The sequence below is a fragment of the Fonsecaea monophora genome, assembly GCF_001642475.1.
Source record: "Fonsecaea monophora strain CBS 269.37 chromosome Unknown Scaff130, whole genome shotgun sequence".
NCBI classification, from domain to species: Eukaryota; Fungi; Ascomycota; class Eurotiomycetes; order Chaetothyriales; family Herpotrichiellaceae; genus Fonsecaea; species Fonsecaea monophora.
This window is the reverse complement of record NW_019174061.1, coordinates 43,092-57,403: the sequence shown is the minus strand read 5'-3', so window position 1 is coordinate 57,403 and position 14,312 is coordinate 43,092. Positions and strand designations below refer to the sequence as shown.

The following is a 14,312-nucleotide window of genomic DNA, read 5'->3' as shown; positions in this document are numbered from 1 at the left end:
CCGCTCCCAACGGGTAAAGACGTGGGTGATGGCGTGGTGTGGATGCTCGAAGGTCCCCTGTTCTGCCTGCGCTGACAGCCCACCTGCCCTCGGACTTTGGGGGGAAGGCGTGGGAGTGAACTTGTGACTGCTGTACTACTGGCGTCTACTGGTCCTCGCACGACTAATCTGGAGTGATATGGATGGAGCAAGAGATAAGGCACCTGGCCACCAGATGGTGGCATCATCTTCCCACCTCTCGCCTCGCTTGCTGATCAAGGCTGCAGTGCCAATCTTCCCCAGACACCTTTGTCTCTGTTTGCCACCAACGAATCACCACCTTCGAGCATCTGACTCCCACTGCGCCCAGTACCTAACGGAATCGTCCGACGAGTCCATCTTTACCAAGTGGGTTCGTTCTTCCGGATCTGCTTTACGTACCTGACGTAGTGGGAAAACAAGCGCAAAGAACCCTGACCAGCGTCCACGTATTGAGTTCTTTCTACCAAGTACTCGTGCCGTCAAGTACCGACTTAGATGTGGTATCCGAGCACTTGCACAGCTAGAAATTACACGCGATCGGTGATGCGCATTCACTTCCGGGTCATATATCCAGGCCTCTGACGAGCAGCCAGAGGCCAACTGGAACTACCACATTGTCGTTGGCAGCGGTCAGGGTACTCTCCAGGAGGCTGGCCCCTGTCCCCGCAACCATGCATTTCCCCAGCATGAGAATCAGAGGATCGCCACCGTGCCACGAGGCCCAGCCACCCAATCTGAGCCAGAGCCAGCTCGCGGACAGACCACAGGTTACCGCACAGGCAAACGCGAGGCTGCCCTCTACGCTCTTCCCTCCAACCCAGTACCATTTCGTCTTGCCATACCGCCGTCCAATTAAGCTGGCTGCTGCATCCCCCATTCCTACACAGACAACGCCGCTTACCATGCTCAAGTCGCGCAATGTGGTGTCCCAGCCAGCCCAAGGATCTTGACCTACACGCGGTGCAGCAGCCAGTGACAACCATAACGGTATTGCACAACCGATCAACAAGAAAATATGGGACACAATCACAGGACCGCGATGATCCCGCCCGTCCACGTAAGGCGCCAGGAAAACAGTCAGGGGTTTGGAGATCGGAGGCAGTTGTGACGCTCGGAACAGGTCTAGGAGGAGGAAAATCGCCAAAATCAAGCTGAGCGCCAGAGCTATAAAACAAGGATCCACAAAGATGGTCGGCAAGAGCATGGCAACCATGATACCGTGAAAGACTTTGCGTCTTGTGTCGACTTCGACAATCGACGTGAGGTGAACAACAGTGGCTATTCCAGCCATGAGCACGACGAGGCAGTATGCACATATGGTGAGGCGTGTGGTAGCTGGTCCAAGAGCATGTTGGCGGGCATATTCAATACCGCCGTTTTTGAATGGTAACAGTGCCTCTGCTCCTCGGGCTGGGAGGCAGATCCATCGTTCGAGGTTGTTGCTAACCACCCAAAGTCGGAAGATGGGTAGATTGCCGAACAAATATCCCAATGCCCAACCTATGGGCTCATGGTTCGACAACGCCCGATGGCCCACGTAGAGCCGAACCGGTCCCAAGATTGTGATAATCACAAACATGTAGGCGACGGCCGCATATGCATACTTTCGCACTCGCGCTTGCGCCACGCTGAACGCTAGGAAGGCCGCGGAAGGACCAGTTGGAGCCGGCTTCACCTTCTTCGCGCCTAGGGCCTGGTGCTTGCGCCGACTCTGTTCCAAGGTGGTGAATGTGTTTCTTCGAGGTGGTACTGACAGCGCAACCGTCTCCGATGAAGTGGCCTTGGATGGTTGCTGTTCAAAAGCTGACGCTGGCTCCTGAGCAGAGGCAGTTGCAGAGAAAGCTCTGCCATTTAATTGCAACCTCAAGCGGGGCCTCAGGCCTGGCTTAGAATGCGCAGGATGGACCTCATCCTCAGTATCCGAACTGTCTGCGTGCCGGCTTTTATACCTCCCACCCACAAGAACGCTGCAAAGGTATTGATCGAGTCTTGCTATTAGACCCACGGGCTGGCGTGAGCGCAACAGCCTCCAGGTGGGCACTCGTGCCAAAGCGACTTCCCACATCAGAACATTCTTACATGTGATGAAAATGCTCAAACCCCCCAGCCAGATCATCGCCTTGAGAATCTCGGCTTGGGGCGTCCGAGCAAAAATGTAGAGATTTATGAGTGCTGATGAGAGGAGCTGTAGTTCTGATATATCCAGACTTGAAGTGGTGAGATACCCAAGCATCGAGATTAATGCCTGGTGCAAGGGAAATATGACCACCAGGATTTCCCTACTCAAGTGAGAGCCGGGATCTAGTTTCAGAGACAATGGCTTTGGAACTGGAGCGGATGATGATCGGTAATTCGAGGTATGGAGTGGAATAACGGAAAGGAGCCAGTGCAGATACATGCCAATGGCAGGAATCTTCGGCGTTGTTGTGATAATCGAGGGTATCGACGACAACCCACAGATGATTGCTGCTGGGAGAAAAGCCACGCTCTGGCGGAACAGAGAAACGGATATCATTAGCGGTAGCAGTACCGGATACAACAGAGGGCCAGGGTCAAATTGTGAGGGGATGTGAAATCCTAGCCTGAGTGCTTGCAGAATGGACTTTTTCGCAGCTACTGCTCGCACCGTGAGCCTGAGCGGATAAAGCAGATAGACAAATGGTGGGAGTAGAAGGAATGCCGTGACCTCGTTGAGCCAGTCTTTGAGGCCCGATGAACCCCCTCTGCTGTTCCAGACGACCACCCCAATGCCACAAAGAAGCGAGGTTTCTGTGCATCGCCGAATGATCTCGCGTCGCTTCCGTTTCTTATACGCTTCGTAGTCTCTGATATGCTCCTTCGTCCGTTGTTTTCTTTTCCCAGGTTTCTGGACCGAGTCGAAAAATCGAGGCCCATCCCCCTCGATAAAGGCTGGCGGTGTGGGAAACGGGCTGTGGGCCGGGGTCAAGTTGGCAGGTGAAGTTCCTCGAAGACCCTTGTGTAGACGTGGAGGAGGTGCAGGAAGTCCCTTGAGAAAGGGGCCCTTCTCGTCGTCTGCCTCTGTGCCGCTTTCGCTAGACTCAGAACGACTGAGTTTCGGGGAAGGACCATGTCCATTGGTGACAACACCGTAGCCATTGTCAGCTCCCTGGACCTGCGCCGGCCTTAGGCTCTCTGCCCGCAGAAGATATGGGCGCGGCGTGCGAGACCGCGTCAGGTCATGTTGGTCGTGGATTGCCAGAGACGTGGATCGACCGGGTTCGTTTCTCGCGGACATCTGAGGGGTCATCGGAGGGCAAAGCCACGACCGGGCACCAAACCGGGGGGACAGTCGTCGCAGTCTATCATAAGAATTCGTTTTCACGGCGGATCAGCAAAGACTAGGGGAGACACCGCAAGCACTGCAGACACGAAAGCCATCCTGACCTGGGATGGGCAGGTGGGCTCTTGTTGGGACAATGAGCAAGTAGTTCACATGCAACGGGAAGATTCTGGTGAGCTGAGAGGGCCACTTTGGTCTCTTTTTCCGAATTTTGTTCCTGCGGAGTGACGCAAGACTGGCTTGGTCCTACTGGTACTCGGGACGCCTATTTCGCTTCCCATCTCGCTATTAATAATTATTACATTCAACCCGCATCATTTCAATCATTTCATACATTGACAGCATGGATACCCTAGGGATTTGTGGAAATGGGCGAGCAAAATCAATTGTTCCTGGAGTTCCAAAAGAATACAAATGATGTATTATATGCACATCTTTAATGCGGCATACCATTAACGAGCGCCGCCGTCGCCGTCTTTTGCCCGTTAGCCTTGGAAGCGACCATTTCTGGCGGAGGCACTGGACCAAACACGGGCTTCGCGATTTCGGTTGCCAGCTCCTCTTCCGCCTCATAACTCGCTTCATCATCATCGTCCTCGTCCTCGTACTCCTCGTCATACTCGCTTTCTGTGCCTTCATCGTCCACAGGCTCTTGTTGGATCGGCCGGCCTCGACCTTGTTCCTGCATGATTTTGATGATGTTGCGCATCCGCTGCTCCTGCTTTCTCAGCCTCTCCAGATCCTCCTTGTCCCGCGTACGTTCCTCGGCCATCTCCAAGATGTTCCGATTTGTTTGATCATGTTTGCGCGAGAGCGTGAGGTTTTCCTTTTCGAGTCGCTTCGTCTTCTTGGACATCTCCTCCATTTCTTTCCTAAATGTGAGGAATAGCTCGTTGCTGTTGTTGAGAGTGTCCTCCACCTGCTGGATGGTGAGCAAAGAGTTTCAGCTCATGCACCAATCAAAATAAGGTAAGGGATAGATTTGAACTAACCTGCTTGAATTTCTCCACGTAGATATTCAATTGACTGCGTAGCTCCGCTTCCGTATGTGAGAAGGTCGACACTTGGCTCGTCAGGGTCCGGCACCGAGCTGCTTCAGTGTCGGCCCTTCGACGCTCAACCTCGTGTTTGGCTTGCAGGTGCGCTATCTCGGCATCTTTGTGGCGAAGGATCGATTTGAAATGCATTTCCCGGATTTCGGCTTGGTCTGCTAAGACCTTACATCGCGTTCTGAACCTGATGAAATATTAACCCAGCTCACAAAATGACGATAGGGTTGACTCACAGCTCGTCCAGCTCAAGGTGAAGGTATTCGGGATGTGCGCCGGTCTTGGTGTTCATAGCCTCCTGCACATCATAGAGCATCTGGTCTAGACGCTCGTTGATGCTCTCCCGGGCCTGTTTCTCCGTCTCTTCAAGCTTCTTGTTGTCGTCTTTGAGTTTTTTGTTCTCTTTTGTCAATTCTCTGCACAGCTTTTCCAACTTGTCCTTCATCGTGGTTGTCTTATTGTGCTCCGACTTGGATTTCTCAGCGTCCTTCTGGTACTGATCGCGACTCTTTTTGGCCTTGAGGTGTTCGCGCTCGGTCTTTTTCATTTCAGCAAGGAGCTCTTCATATTTCTGTTTGACGAGGTCGATCCCCTTCAGAGGTTCGACACCATTGATCAACTCATTGAGGTCACGAATGGCTTTCTTTACTTCACGGTCAATCTCCGCCTGCTGAGCCTTATCACCTGCCTTCTCTTGCTCCAGCTGTGATAACCGCGCTTGTACTAGTTTTGCATTCTCCTCAGCGCTGAGTTGTTTGTCCTTCTTTCCCTTGCCTTTCTTCGCAGCGGGCGCGGGCGGGGGCAAATCGTGGCTGTCGCCATTTGTGGTTTGAGATGTAGGACTGTGCGCCGCGGTAGCCATGTGGTCGGCAGCGCTGGCCCGTAAGCTGTGGCCTTTTTGTGCCTGTTCAAAGCCAGTGGTAGCTTTTGAAACCCGTACAGACGACTGTGGTGCCCGGCCTGAACATCTGCGACAAAAGACTTTTAAAGTGGCGTCAGACAGCAATTGGACGCACTAGAACGTGAGAATTGTTGAGATATCTCTGGGTTATTATGATGACCCGTCTATTCTTTACTGCGTGTAGATTATGTGGAACACAGAGAGAGAGATAGTCCGGTCAAGCACAGTGGGAAGAGATCGTGCGAGGCGAACCTCGATCGGAGGACGTGCCGCGCAGATCTGGGATTTCCTTCACGGCCGAGCACTGTGTACAAATGCGCAATATACCGAAACTCAACGTCGAGATTGAGGTAACTTACTTACTGCACACCGCAAGATTCGAAGGGACTATCGACAGCATTTATGCATACTTGTCTAATACCTATCCCAGCATACACAGATCCCCTCTTGAATCTGGTTAGAGACCTTGCTATAGGGAGAACGTGACACGTGACTTCTCGATTCCTTAATTCGGCGATTTTGGTTTGTCTTCATCTTTCTTCGCCTTCCAGTTACACCTGCGTTTGCTATCATTAAGAACCTAGAGACTGTAATTCCAAGCTTCTACTCCCGCATCGAACCACCATCGACCGACCCCTTTAGACTCGCCGCCCCGATTCAGTGGCTACCTCCGATTCGAGACTGCGATTCCTTTGGTCGGGAGATGCTTAGGCATGGCGTCGTTCGCCAGGGCATTCTGCGATGCGGCAGGCCGTATTTGTCCAGAAGAGGGTATGCGTCGGTGACAGACTTGAATAGATATCCCACGCCCGGGGATAGCATACACGGATTCACACTGAGAGAGATAAAGCATGTGCCGGAGCTGCACTTGACGGCGTTGAGGTTGGAGCATGACAAAACTGGCGCAGAGTACCTCCATGTCGCTCGGGACGACAAGAACAATGTCTTTGCAATCAACTTCAAAACAAATCCTACCGATAGAACTGGCTTGCCCCATATCCTCGAACACGTTACGCTATGTGGGAGCGAAAAGTATCCCGTCCGGGATCCCTTTTTCAAAATGATGCCGCGATCGCTGGCCAATTTTATGAATGCATTTACGTCTTCGGACTACACGTCATATCCATTTGCCACTACAAATCTTCAAGATTACCGCAATCTGTCGTCAGTCTACATGGATGCAACTCTCCACCCACTGTTGAAACGTACCGACTTTTTGCAAGAAGGATGGCGGCTTGGTCCGGAAGACCCCCGAGAACCCCCGACGGAGGACAATATCAAGTTCAAAGGAGTTGTCTATAACGAGATGAAAGGGCAGATGTCAGACGCCAGCTATCTCTTCTACATCAGGTTTAGAGAACATCTCATACCATCTCTGCACAATTCTGGTGGTGATCCTGAGTTCATGACTCAGCTCACACACGATCAACTCGTCAACTTCTCCCGGAAGAACTACCATCCCAGCAACGCAAAGATATTCTCTTACGGCAGCTTAAGCCTGGCCGAACAACTTCAGTATGTGGACGAGGCCATCTCAAAATTCGACAAGGCCACGCCAGATACGGAGATCAAGATGCCAATCAGTTTTTCCAATGGATTCATCGCTTTCGAGGTACCCGGCCCGGTCGATGCGATGCAACCCCCTGACCGGCAATTTAAGTCTTCCATTTCCTGGATGGGATGTCCCTCCTCCGATGTGGTAGAGACCTTTTGTATCGGCATAATGATGTCGTTGTTGATGAGTGGTTACGGTTCCCCTCTATATCAAGGGTTAATCGAGTCGGGCTTAGGAACTAACTTCAGCCCAAATTCCGGATACGACGCCTCTGCAAGGGTTGGAGTTTTCTCCATCGGACTAGACGGTATGAAAGCTGAAGATATTGCTGGCTTGAAAAAGAGAATTCAGACAACTTTGCGAGACAAAGCCCACGAGGCTTTTCAACCAAACAAGATCGAAGGTTACATGCATCAACTGGAGCTTTCCTTGAAGCATAAAACAGCCAATTTTGGGATGGGCTTACTGGAGAAAACTCTCCCTGGGTGGTTTAATGGAGTCAACCCAATGGATTTCCTGGCATGGAACGAAGTCATCGATGCTTTCAAACAACGGATGAAAGAAGAGAAATATCTTAACCAACTTGTACAAAAATATCTCTTGAACGACAATTGCATGCAATTCACCATGACTCCTTCGGAGTCTTACGGTGCCGCCTTGGAGGCACGGGAAGAAGAACGGAGGAGGAACATTCTAGAGACAGTCAAGAACGCTTCCAGTTCACCCGAGACCGCCATTTTGGAGCTTGGTCGGCAGGAACTTGAGCTCGTCGAGGAACAAGAGAAGGCTCAAGACAAGAATCTGGATACCCTCCCAACTCTCCGCGTCAGCGATATCACTCGAGACAAGGAAAGAAAGCCAAGATATCATCAGAAGATAGGTGAAGTGGATTGCTTATGGCGTGAAACCGAGACGAACGGGATCACATATTTCCAGGCAAAGAACCTCTTCAGAAACCTCCCTAACGAGCTTAGGGTCTTGTTACCACTATTCACGGATTCATTGATGCGGTTAGGCACCAAAACAATGTCTGTGGGAGATCTCGAAGCCGAAATTCTTCTTAAGACCGGCGGCATAACGGTGTCCTCATTTGCGGCGCCCGATCCGTGGAGTCTGGACAAATGTAATGAAGGGCTCTTGGTGGATGGCTATGCGCTGGACAGAAATGTACCAGCAATGCTTGATCTTATCCGCACACTGCTATTGGACATTGACTTTACAAGTCCCGGAGCTATTGCTGCAATTCGGGAGCTTCTGGAATCTAAGGCTTCCGGGGCTCTGGATACAGTGGCGGAAAGCGGTCACCACTTCGCCGTCACGAGCGCTTCTGCTGCGCTGACACAAAGAGGGTGGATTCAGGACCAGCTCTCTGGACTCTCGCAAATAGAATCCACCGCTCGTATACTGGATCAAGCCAGACGTGATCCAGAAAGCTTGGTGCAGGTCATACAGAACCTGCAAACCATCCAATCGATAGCAATCGCCAACTCGTCCGACTTGTCGCTGCGTGTCGTGTGTGAAGCTGCCTCGGTCAAGGGCAATCGAGATCTCATTCAGAACTTCCTTGCCCAGTTACCACGAGCCCAGCCATCAGTGAGTGACTCGGTTCTATCGAGTGTGATACCGGGCTCGTCACTTTCACGACGAGCTTTCTTCGACCTGCCATTTCAAGTTTCTTATACGGGAACATGCCTCCAAACCGCACCCTATAATTCACCAGACAAAGCACCACTCACTGTGCTTGGCCAACTCTTGGTCCACAACTTTCTCCATCCCGAGGTGCGAGAGAAGGGTGGCGCATATGGTGCGTCGGCGAGTGCGAGCCCGATCAGTGGATTGTTCACCATGTCGTCGTATCGAGATCCCAATCCTCGCACTTCGTTGAGTGTGTTCGAGCGCGCGGGACTCTATGCCCGTGATAGGGTCTGGAGTGGCCGCGAGCTTGAGGAGAGCAAGCTGAGCATTTTTCAAGGAGTTGACGCTCCCACAAGCGTGAGCAGCGAAGCAAGTAAAGAGTTCATGTACGGCATCACCGAAGATATGGACCAGGAAATGCGCGAACGCTTACTGAGTGTCACGAAGGAGGCTGTGCAGTCAGTCGCTCAGAAGTACCTCGTGGACCTCCCTTCGGATTTGAGGTCTATGTGTGTCCTAGGGGAAAAGAAAGACTGGGTCGAGCGAGATCCGAATGAATGGCAAGTCAAGACTTTGAAGATGTCAGCCGAAAATTAAGACATTTGGTGCAGTAAGTGCTGTACAACATTGTATACTTATCCACTCCTCAAAAGATACCCCAATAGAGCCCGACAAACCAAATTGTTCTCAAGTCTCTCAGCTTTTCCTTTATTTTTTCAACAGCGCGACTCAGAACAGAGCAACTACGTCTGCGACCGCAACAATCCCCCATGGTCGGAGATCACAAGTCATGGAATGCCTCGGAGCATTTCTTACGCGCGAGATCGAGGTTTGGTGGTTAGAAGCTCTTGTCAGCAAACTCTGCTTTCGAGTTGATGTTCGCTGTGAGTGCCCAACTGCTGAGTTCAAGAGCATACCTATTTCAGACCTGTCTTATTCTTTGAGAACCAGGAAAGGCAGACTAGAGGTGTGCGTACATGTTATGCCGTGGCATCTTTATCGCATAGATATTGTCTATGACTCACTCTCTCTTTATATCTCAAGCCATACGGTGTCACTCGCGCCTCAGCCGTATTAGATTCCCAAATATTCTCAATGTATGTCTCCCCTATCTTGACACTAACTCGGCACCGTCTGTGTTTTCATCTTTTCACCTTCACTTGACTTTAAATCATTTGTCTGCACTCACTCACTCACTCACTCACTCACTCACTCACTCACTCACTCACTCACTCACTCACTCGGTTCATGCTGCTATAAGCCCACTCACCTATATCGGTGCAGTGACATAAATCTCAACCTGTGCATGTCTCCTCTTCGCCGCTTTGCATCTCTCTGACCTTTATTATCACTTCTCATCCTTCCTATCTTTTTGATTTACACTTATAAGTACGGTCTAGACAACCACTCCAACTACCTATGTGAAGTGAGCTTTCAGGTGGCATCGGAATACTTGACATGGCTGTCACGGAGAGCGACCTCAGGACGTACGCACCTAGCAGCACTTTGTGTACTCATCCATTCGTCTGACAAGGAGATAGCTTTTCCTCATGCCTCAAGAAGGAATGTCAACCCAATGTCGATATCATTGTCAATGATTATCGATGGGCAGTGCACAGTCATGTCATCACTGACTCTTCCGAATCCTTTTTGGAACTTTACAGCAACGCACCCCCGGTAAAGTTTTGACCTCCTTCAAGTCCTGGTCAGCTTAACATCAACTAACGGAGACTTCTCCAAGTCAATAGGGTAGCAAGCGGCAAGAAGTACATCTTGACGGTGACGAACCAGCCATTATCGCCCACTTGATCCTCTGGTGGTACACTGACGAATACGACGATGAGCCTGCGTCTGACAATAGTGGGCTTGACATACAAAGTCTGATGAAACATGGCAAGGCCTCCGCATCCGGTCACTCTGACGAAGCGATTTCCGACCCTGACGCAGAACCCGACGATGCTCAGGAGGACACTGGTTACATGGGTTCTTCTCCAATATCGCTGCACGCGAAGATGTATCTCATTGCTCACAAGTACAAAATAACCGTACTCCGCGAGAAAGCCACAAATGAGATCGCGGAAATCCTCGGGATGGTGAAGGAGGCGTTACTGCCGTGTCTTTCTCATTTCTTTGTCACGGATAGTCCAAGCGATCGTTCCATGAGCGCCAATGTCGGCGCCGGCAACACTGGCTCGAGCACTGGTACTGGTGGTGGCCTGCCTTCACCGACAAATAAGCATACGATTTCCGAAAAAGAGGACGCGGAGCTGTGGAAAGTCCTCGCCAAAACCGCAAGCCGACACTTTCGCTCGTACCACACGGATCCAGTGTTCCAGCACATCGCCACAAGTAACCCGCGCTTCCACTGGGACGTCATGGGTCGAGTCGCCAGCATGCTGGAGGCCGCACAGGACAAACTGGCGAGTACGCCCGCGGAGCCGCCAAAGACGCCCAAGAAGAGAGGGAGGAAGAAGCAGGAGGTCACCGCTCCGGGCACTGCTGGTGAGCCTGCCGAAGACAACGACAGTAGCACGAAGAAGGGAAAAAGGGGCGGAGCGGGCTCCTCGAAGAAGCTCAAGACGGATCCATGAACGAACTAGAGCGATATGGGACGAGATGGGACGAGCAGTAAAGACTTACGAGGAGAGGGTGGGGGAGTTTGGTGGTGTTGAGGTAGGGGGAGAAGGGCTTCATTCAGGAATTTGTACACATCTGCCGATTTTCATCATCGGGGGATTTCTGCGGCGCTCAAAACAAAAAGAATTGAGAATCGTGCTGAAGGAGAAAGGTTGGCCGGTTGGTTTGACCTCGTCGCCCGATCATTGTCTCCTTTCACCGTGGGAGGTTTGGATCGTTTGGATGGAATAGGGTTGTTCAGCAATTCTGCTACGAGCGAGTCAGCTAGGCCAGAGAGACAGAGAGAGAGAGAGAAATTGCGGGTCCCGAAAGGCAGAGATCATGATGAGGCACTCGATCTATCTTTGAGCGGACCTTTTTCAGTGGCTAAACAGTAGCTGTGGACATGTCCCCAAAAGAGCAGAGCTAGTTTGGACAGCTCCCTCCGTGTCAGGTTTCTTCCATGCATGCTACACTTGGTTGCTTGATTGCCTGCCTGCCTGCCTGCCGTTTCGTTAGTTGCTTGCTTCCCGCCTTGAGGCTTCACTCGCTTGCCCGCCTCTTGCCTGCGCCCGCCCAAAGGAGGGGTGGATACTCTTGAATCAAGGGAGACCAGAGACCAGAAACCAGGGATCAAGAATCAGGGATACAAGCACACAAGAGTCGCTGCGTCATCCCGGATCCCGTACATATACATACGTACATACATATGTACAGGGAGGGCAGAGTGTTTCGTTGCGTTGTGTACCTTGCTGACCGTGAGCGAGTGCGTCTCCGTGTATCTACGTAGCTGCGTGTCTGCCTACTAGGTACCTGTCAATGTATGTATGTATGTATGTATGTATGTATGTATGTATGTATATGTGACGTACAGTATATGTGCGGGCTCAGCTGAAGAGGCAGACAAAGAGCAGGAGAAATAAACACGCGCCCTTCCCCTCCTTCCCCACCCAACACCACCCCAAGCGTGATTGTGGCGTTCACAAGACATCGCTGCACGAAGGTGGACATGTACTAGTAGTATTGCGTACCAGGGTGCAAACAGAGTACATGATACATAGATACCAATACCTATGTAGGCCAGTAGGTAAAACCACCTTTGGTTAGCCATACTAGTCACCTGGCATACGTACGTACGCAGCGAGAAAGCGACATGCATGTATTTCGAAGCCAAAATCTACCTGGCAAGACTTGTTGGTTGTGATTAGGTAGTCACTAGGGAAATCAGGGAGCCTCAGATCTTCAGAGACTCAGAGCCTCAAGGCAGCGCCACCAATAGACACCCTGCCTGCCTGGTTGGCAATGATAAAACACCCGTGGGTTGTCGCTCGCCCAAGGCTAGGTTTTGCGTGCATGCCGCATGCATGCTTCCGCTTTCTGACGGTCAGTCGCAAAATCTCTCATCAGGTTTTGAGGTTGCACGGCGAGACGGCTAGATTCCCGTGTTTGATTATGGGTGGAGCGTGCGCAGGCAGCAATTCCAAAGGCGTCAAAGATGTCTGTCTACATTTTACTTGGAATCTACATGGGGATACGGGAGGGGTGGAGGGGTGGGGGGATGGGAACCCACAGGCGCTACTCTAGGCTTCGGTGGGTCATGCCCACATGGATCATTGGGCTTTGGTTGTGATCGCTAATCATAGTGGACTGTGTTATTACTGTCTAGGTACAGCTATACCATGGGATTGGTAACTCGTATCGCGTTTTTTGTTTGTTTTGTTACCATAGGTCTCTGACCACCGTGTGGGCTTCAAATGTCCAGACTTCTGATGCCACAGGGAACAAAGTTCAGTGGCATTAAGATCCTGTAAGTCCCATGTACTGCGCCATTCATTTGGCTTGACCTTTCTTGAGACCCTGAGGTCCCTTAGATCGTAGTGTAGAGGCAGGTGAATTAGGGTCAAAACGTGTGGCCTCGTCTGTTCTGCGTCGCTTTGTAACCCGAAGACTATCTCGTCCTCCATGATCACTTCTCACCTTTGGCGCAAGAGTTTTGGGAGCACCGGCACCGGCAGAGGAAGTCTTCTCGACAGTTTGCCTAGAGATGTGCTTTTTCGCCTGAAGTGACTTCTTTGTAACTTTAATCGCAAAGGTGGCTGTGTCACTGGAAACTCCTTCTTCGGGATCGTGGTGGGCGGCGACGTCAGGGTTGGACTTCTTCTGTCGGGGAAGTGTCACATCTGGACTCGGCTGGCGCACCCCAAATGACGCCGCGTCCTCGTTGTAGTCAACTCGTTTGCACTGTCGAAGCCGCCCCGACCAAGGTGAGGTGCTGGCATCCTGATTTCCAGAGCCGGGTCCAAGTCTCAGCTGATGGGTCAACGTTTCAGGTTTCATCGTCACCAGGCTACCACCATCATCAACATTGAAACCTGCTTCGCCTTCGTCTGCTTGCTGGCCTTCGCTTCTTGAAGGGACATGCTTTGTGCAAGGTCTCGCACCTGAGAGAAGAGACAAACCACTGTTCATCTCTTGGTCCACGTTGTCGTCGTCGTTGTCAGCAGAAATAACTTCAACACGGGGAGAAAACATGCTCTCACAATCCGCTGTGAGGAACAAACGCTGTATTTTGCCGATACCAAGCCTTTCGTGCATCCACGTGTCTCCTGGCATCCCAGTCCATTCGGGATTCCAGATCTTCTGCTTGACCCAACTTTCTTTGACATTTTGGTACGCAACCTGGTCAATATCATTAGGGCTCGTGAACAACTCATCTTCAAGCCACTTGCGCTCTTTAGCGATCTCGTAGAGAAGCTGTGGGTGGGGGCGAGATGCTGCAGTTTCCTGTGCGTGTGCAGCCCGTAGTTCTTCAGTCACAGGAGGTTCCTTGTGCTTCCGAACGACCCCCACCTTTTCTGTGGTTCATTTGTCATTCCAGATGCCTTGCTCAATCCAGTTGTTCATGATATTCTGTTCTGCGCTGTAAAAAAGGTCCTCGTCATCACACGGCAATGTTTCTTTGCGCCGATCCATACTCCGAATTGACTGCTCAATGATTCGTACATGCTCCCTATTTGCCTGATAATGGAATTGATGGTGGGGTGATGATTTAAGGAGCTCAAGCTCTCTGTAGTATTCCTACGCTTGGTCGATATTATCGATTCGTTCGATTCCGTCGATTCTGTCGATTGCACGGAGGGGCTCTAAGGAAGTGGCGATGCAGGAACATCAGGTGTTTGAAGATACACTCGGGGACCTGTCGAATCGGACTCGGGCGCGCACAAGTTCCCAAGG

At 51.4% G+C, this 14,312-nt stretch overlaps 5 protein-coding genes across 5 annotated transcripts; 2 read left to right on the top strand and 3 right to left on the bottom strand.

The window, feature by feature from the left end:
* Positions 1–583: 583 nt before the first annotated feature.
* On the bottom strand, positions 584–3,277 carry AYO21_10756 (hypothetical protein; the record flags this gene model as incomplete). Its single annotated transcript, XM_022660665.1, has 1 exon — positions 584–3,277. The coding sequence occupies one exon, from the start codon at positions 3,275–3,277 to the stop codon at positions 584–586; it is 2,694 nt and encodes an 897-aa protein (XP_022507035.1).
* Positions 3,278–3,758: 481 nt separating this feature from the next.
* Positions 3,759–5,233, bottom strand: AYO21_10755 (hypothetical protein; the record flags this gene model as incomplete). Its single annotated transcript, XM_022660664.1, has 3 exons — positions 3,759–4,241; positions 4,315–4,558; positions 4,608–5,233. 3 exons carry the CDS (start codon positions 5,231–5,233, stop codon positions 3,759–3,761), a joined length of 1,353 nt encoding a protein of 450 aa, XP_022507034.1.
* Positions 5,234–6,013: 780 nt separating this feature from the next.
* AYO21_10754 (hypothetical protein) lies at positions 6,014–9,059 on the top strand (the record flags this gene model as incomplete). Its single annotated transcript, XM_022660663.1, has 2 exons — positions 6,014–6,043; positions 6,123–9,059. 2 exons carry the CDS (start codon positions 6,014–6,016, stop codon positions 9,057–9,059), a joined length of 2,967 nt encoding a protein of 988 aa, XP_022507033.1.
* Positions 9,060–9,920: 861 nt separating this feature from the next.
* On the top strand, positions 9,921–11,053 carry AYO21_10753 (hypothetical protein; the record flags this gene model as incomplete). The annotated part of the gene is made up of 3 exons (XM_022660662.1): positions 9,921–9,949; positions 10,004–10,139; positions 10,211–11,053. 3 exons carry the CDS (start codon positions 9,921–9,923, stop codon positions 11,051–11,053), a joined length of 1,008 nt encoding a protein of 335 aa, XP_022507032.1.
* Positions 11,054–12,908: 1,855 nt separating this feature from the next.
* On the bottom strand, positions 12,909–14,083 carry AYO21_10752 (hypothetical protein; the record flags this gene model as incomplete). Its single annotated transcript, XM_022660661.1, has 2 exons — positions 12,909–13,933; positions 14,026–14,083. 2 exons carry the CDS (start codon positions 14,081–14,083, stop codon positions 12,909–12,911), a joined length of 1,083 nt encoding a protein of 360 aa, XP_022507031.1.
* Positions 14,084–14,312: the final 229 nt, after the last annotated feature.